This window comes from Trachymyrmex septentrionalis, unplaced genomic scaffold, assembly GCF_001594115.1.
Source record: "Trachymyrmex septentrionalis isolate Tsep2-gDNA-1 unplaced genomic scaffold, Tsep1.0 scaffold32, whole genome shotgun sequence".
Lineage (NCBI taxonomy): Eukaryota > Metazoa > Arthropoda > Insecta > Hymenoptera > Formicidae > Trachymyrmex > Trachymyrmex septentrionalis.
Window position 1 is genome coordinate 4,142,216 of NW_017305485.1, and position 6,124 is coordinate 4,148,339.

At 36.1% G+C, this 6,124-nt stretch overlaps 1 protein-coding gene across 1 annotated transcript; it reads right to left on the minus strand.

The window, feature by feature from the left end:
- Nucleotides 1–366: 366 nt before the first annotated feature.
- Nucleotides 367–5,177, minus strand: LOC108750034 (tonsoku-like protein). Its single transcript, XM_018489215.1, has 2 exons — nt 1,466–5,177; nt 367–516 (listed from the first exon to the last, which is right to left on the minus strand). Exons 1-2 carry the CDS (start codon nt 5,175–5,177, stop codon nt 428–430), a joined length of 3,801 nt encoding a protein of 1,266 aa, XP_018344717.1. The 3' UTR covers nt 367–427.
- Nucleotides 5,178–6,124: the final 947 nt, after the last annotated feature.

A 6,124-nucleotide genomic window follows, 5' to 3' on the forward strand; every position in this document is an offset into this window, starting at 1 on the left:
TTACGTGTAATGAAGAAGTGATTGATGATCCACTAGGACATGATGGACGAATACGAAGCTTTAAACATGAGCGTGGTAATTGGGCAACTCTGATTTACATAAACTGTAAGTATTTCAAATAATAGAGTATAAGGATTAATTTAAATCTTACAAGTATAAACATAGATCAAAGAATCTTTGCCTATTAAAATTATTAAGAAAAATTTAAGAAATAAGAAAAAATTTAAATTGATTTCAGATATACCCAGCGATTGTCTTCATACATGGATGAAGTCTGTGTTAAACAAACTACCTGTTCAAGGCAACATCATTTCTAGTCTTCATATTAGTCTCAGCCGTACTTTAGTTTTAAAGTTTCATTGGATTGAATCGTTTGTAGAAGGCATAAAGCTGGCGTGTCGTAACTTTAATAAATTTATCATACAACTCACAGATGTAAGGGTGTACTGCAATGAGGAGAGAACTCGTACATTCCTTGGAATTTATTGTCAAGATGAGGATAAAATGTTGAAGTGCCTAACAGAAATTTTCGATAATTTATTAGCTGAATATCAATTACCATCATTTTATAAGGTACATGAAATATTTCTTTTTTGCATTTTTGTTATATGTATTATATATATAATATGAAATAAGTAACAGATTTTATAATTTGTCTTTTGATGTCTTTCACTGTAGTCATGTTGCATGATTATGTCAGAAACAAGATATTTTAGGCCTATTGTTTTTATAGCAGAACTTCATCTTCCTTCTTTTTTTCTTCAACATGAAGAGAAAAAAAATGAATAATGCAAGAAGTTCAATTAAAAAGAACAGACCTTGTGTGAATCATAACTTAAAATGACTGCAACAAGAGACCAGAAGATTTAAATTAATTTGATATATTTTTCTTATATACAGGATACTTCATATCACATAAGTTTTTTCTGGTGCCTCGGAGACAAGCAAGCATGTTTAAAAGAAATTCTGCCACCTCTTACTAGCAATCTAAACAAATTTTTGGCAGAAAACATGGAAGATGCTTATGTGCATGTCAATGATATACAATGCAAAATTGGAAATAAATGTTATACCTTTAAATTGAAATAACAAAATTTATAAATTAGGTTATAAAATCTAGGAAATTATACAGTATCTGTTTATTAAAAAAGCAAAACTATTACTCGATTGCTTCTTTAAATTGATTGAACCTACTGATTTTTTATGGAACTTTAAAAATATAAGAGATAATTTATAAATTGTAATAGTATTGCTTTTATAAATATGTATTGTATTATAAAATATAAGTATAAATTCGTTTTAGAGATATATCTATAATTGTAAGATATATATTTTTTTAATAAATTATTTTTTGTATCAAAATTATATATATATATATACAAAATAGTTTTTCAGAACAAAACAGAAAGTCATACTGGTTTAAAAATCGCCAAGTTATGAGGCAATTTTATTACAATACCTGTACCTCGCCACAATTTAATCCAAGAATCACATAAATTTGGCTCTATACTAGCCAGTAGTGTACAAACTTCAGGATTTTGTATAAATAATCCTGCCTCTGGATTACTGACAACATTTTTACAACCGCTGACATCAATATAAGTTAACGTAGGCTGACGACTTAACAATAAGTTTATGGAGAACACAGACACATTTATATTCCCACGAAGTATTAATTTTAATAGTCTAGGCAATTGCGTTAAGATGATCTTTACATCAGCATCTGATACGTCACATAACGAAAGATCCAGCGACTCTAAGCTTGGCGCCAGGGCCACACTCGTATCCAGACTTAAGATGAAACGGTTGGAAGACAGAATATTAGACAAATTCAAATCAAACAGTTGCTTACTCAAGAAAGAAGTCGCTGCATCGCGATTTAGTTTATTCCACGAAATATCGCAGCTTGTTAGATTGGGATTGTCAAGTGGAAGATAAAAGTTTTCCAGCATACAGTAACGTAAGTTAAGAGTTTGCAAGTATCTCAAGGGCGCGATTAGCTTCCGCAGGATCTCACAGCTCTCAGAACTCAACGGATTATAACTCAGATCTAAGACTCTTAATTGAGAAGGCAACGAGTTTACTTGGCGTAAACAGGCGAAGTCAATATCACAGCCTTTTAAATAGAGCTCCTGTAGAGACGACATATTCGAGAGACATTGATATAAATGTATTCCCGCTGTCAACAAGACAGTGCCCGACAATTGTAATAGTTTAATATTCTTTTCGTATTCTAAGGTTTTTAATAATGGCACAAGCACTTCTTTATTGATATCGTCAGGTTTTACACGAAATATTGACGTATTCTCGCAGGATTTCAGGCACTTTAGCACGATTTCGCAGGGCGTCAGATTGTGAGTACAACAGGTTGTCTTGAATCGCTCGACGATGGATGGAACCTGCAGTTCGATTACTTCACACTCCAATTTATCATTCGCATTTTCTCTCGTGATTCTTAGAATACTCTCTTTCGTCACGACAGTCCCATTTATAGATTGAAACGACAATTTAACTGTACAACCGGTTTCATCGTGGAACATGCGTTCGGTAGTACTTGTAATGTACGTCAGGAACTCTTGCTCATCTTCGCAAACTGCTGCTTTTAGATTGAACACTTTATCTTTGACAAGCGTACGTAAATGTACGTACTCTTTGTCGTGCTGTTTCGAACTTATTGCAGGAGACGGTTGCAAATGAGCCACTGGAGACGGTGTACGACTGCGAGACATGGTGAATCCACTTGAGATCAAGGATATCTGTCGTTTTTTCTTACGTTTCTTAGGTTCTTCAAATAATTCAACAATGTCAGAGAAATCATCATCGCTGCCTTCGCTTGTACTAAAACCGTTCTTACTTTGACATGAACCGTTTAGTCTCAATTTTTTAGTAGTGTTCTCCAGATTTCCGTCGGAAGACTTTCGTTTGATTGTGATAGGGTGATTGTTCGTAGATTTTTTCTTCGCTGCATCTCTGATATCGTCTTCAAGCCAATCATCGACAAGAACTTGTTCTTCGTTAATTAAAGGCGTAATCGCCTTAGTTACTGCCTCATTATTGCCTTTAGATGCACTAACAGTATTAGTTTTATTAAAGGTCCGCAAGCTCGCTATTGTTCTCTTATAATCCTCACCGGCAGATATTTTTCGAATCTCGTATGTCTCGGACGATGTAGACCCTTCGTCCGAAGTTCGAACATCATTAGATCTCTTCCTTTTCTTTTTCAATGGAATAACATCCGAAAGTTCTTTATACATCGCGTCGTATTCAACTAAATGTTTGGGACTTAAATCTTCCACGCGATCTCTCCAGTCTTCCAAACAATCCAGCACAGTTTCGCCGTCGTGGGTCTTGAGCGTCACGGTTGCTCCGTGTTGTATCAAAAGGTGCATCATCGAGAAGTGTCCGCAACATGCAGCGTCGTGAAGCGGCGTTACACCTTTACAGGACGTACCGCCCGGATCATTAACATTAGCACCGTGCTTCAGAAGCAGTTTCGCAATATCTACATAACCGTGATTAGCAGCTTCGTGAAGCGGGGACCATCCATAGTTATCTCTGACATTTGTGCAATGACCGGATGACAAGAGCCTCTCAACGGCACCGATGTCACCGTTGATACATGCCACGTGGAGCTGCGTTTCACCCTTTTCATTCCTCTTGATTGCAGTTGACGTTCCCCTCCTCGATCTTCTTTTGGTGCCAACCGGCTTCGTGACACTATCTTCGGGTTCTAGATCAGACAGATCCTCCAGACAAATGTCTGCACCGATTCTATCGCTTTCCTCAGACGCTTCACTCTCTGTATCGCTCAGTGCTTCTAAAAACATTAATCCTACTTTCTGCTTTATACCCTCTGCCTCATCGAACTGGCCTACGCTTTCCAGATAACTGACGAATTCTCTTGTGGCAAACTTTTGTAGCTTAACGTTATCGCTTTCGTTCGCTGCACTCAATGCTGAAGTGTAACATTCCCGTATTTCCACATCAGCGGCATTCACCGTTATTAATAAATCCGCTAGAAATAACGCCGACCTGTATTTCTCTCGAGGATTGGTGCAAAGGTCCAATTCTCTTCGCGCGAATGGCAACGCTTCTTTGTAACGTCTTGCATCTTTGAGCGTTTGAGCCAGGCTCATTAAAGAAATACCTATCTGTTCACCAGTTTCCTCAGCGCAAGTCAACATTTGTCGATAATATTCCGCACCTTTGTCGAAGCATTGCGCGGCGACTGCTGCATCGCCTAAGGTCTCATACAGCTTCTGCTTAGTTCGAGTATCAGTCTCGACAAGAAGACTGTTTTCTGCTCGACAAATCGTTACAATAATTCTTAAATACTTTTCCACCTGATGATTAATGTCTTTTGGCAATCCAGTACTCGTATATAGGGGAACTAATACTTTACGTGTTTTAATCCACTGTCCAGTTCGCATAAATAGTTCAGCCTTTATTATTTCCGCTTCGGCTTTCAAGCGCCCGTCATTTACAGTGGCTGCAGTTTCGATATAACTTAACGCCAGCTCAAGATTGCTCTGCCGCTCGTATATAGTCGCTAAAGAAATACACGTTCGATGCAGGTCTTCCTGAAAATTATTAGATACACATAATGCAGTCGCTTGCTCGATTAGACTAATCGCCTGTTGCGTCTCTTTCTGCGCTTCCAGCGTTAAACCTAAGTTAAGTAGCAATCTCGCCCGCATCAGCGTCTTCTCTTCGACTTTGATCTCTGTGGCTGTTAATTTGTCACACAGCTCCATACTTTGCACATAAGCCATCTTCGCATTTGCCAATGCTTCATCTCGTTTCTGAGTTTTTCCGATTAAGCTCTCAGCTAAACAGAAATAAGTTCTACCTAAAGTAGCAAATGCTCGTTGCTCCTCTATCGAGTTCTTCATGTCTTTGGCACCTTCCAGATGTAAATTTTGATGTTTCAGGGCCTGTTCGTAATCTTCCAAATTCGCGTAAACCTCTCCGATCATTCTGTGTGCTATCGCACAGCTTAGTTTATCTTGTAATTGCTCACAGACAATCAGCTGTTCAGAATATTCCTGCAGAGCCTCCTTTAACCGATTGTTCTCGAAGTACATGTCCCCTAAAGTATTCGTGATTTCAGCTAATTGACGAAGATTGTTGTCACGTCTAGCATGTTGCTTTCTCTTAATGAGCTTATCGATGTTCATTTTGATAATTTTCTTTCTCTACAAAATGTCTTCTTTAAATTCCTATAAAGTATAATATATTAATTTCATCAAAAAGACATTTGATAAAGATTTAAGATATTAAGTTTGTTTTCTATAGCTGAGAACTAATGTTTACTTTTGTTAAACTAATGTTAACTTAAAACTTAAAATGAAATAGGTATATGTCTGATGCTTGACAAAAGTAAGAAAGAAAGTTCTAACGATGAATAAAAACTCTATAGAACCTGGAACCACGAATGACTTTATGCAAATCTTATAAGAGTGAAAGGCATTTATACTTCTTTCCAATATATGTATATACTATTTTACTTTAACTCTAATTAAAATTATCAACATCCATTTTTACCTCCTTGTATGTATTGTCTCTCACTCTAACTTATACTTTCTAACTCTGACCCATTTCTACCAATGTAAATTAACTTTAATCTTGAGTAATTTATTCTTTATCTTTCTCTAATCTTTCTTTATCTTTTCTTAGAACTAGAAGAAGACAAAAAATAAGTAGAGATTAAAGTTGATCTACATTAAGAGAAATGGGCGAGCGAGCGAGCGAGCGAGCGAGAGAAAGAGAGAGAGATAGTATAAGTTAGAGTGAGATATTATATATACACAAGAAGAAAATATATTCTTTTCTCTCTATATAGAATTTTGCTAAAATCGCTGGTCAGATTCTATTAAAGATCTATAGGGAAGGAATAAAAAATAGACCTATTGTTTTACCTGGAGTTTTGACAAAAATGTACCTACCTATACTATTGTTACCGTTTTGATATGTAATAAGATCTCAAAATTTTCACAATCTAAATTTATCAACACCATGAGAGGGTAATAAATTCATAAATGAATGACCTCTCTCTCTCTCCTTTTATTAAATAACATTTTTTTAATATCTTCCAATCTAATCTAATCTATTTTTCAAATAATAT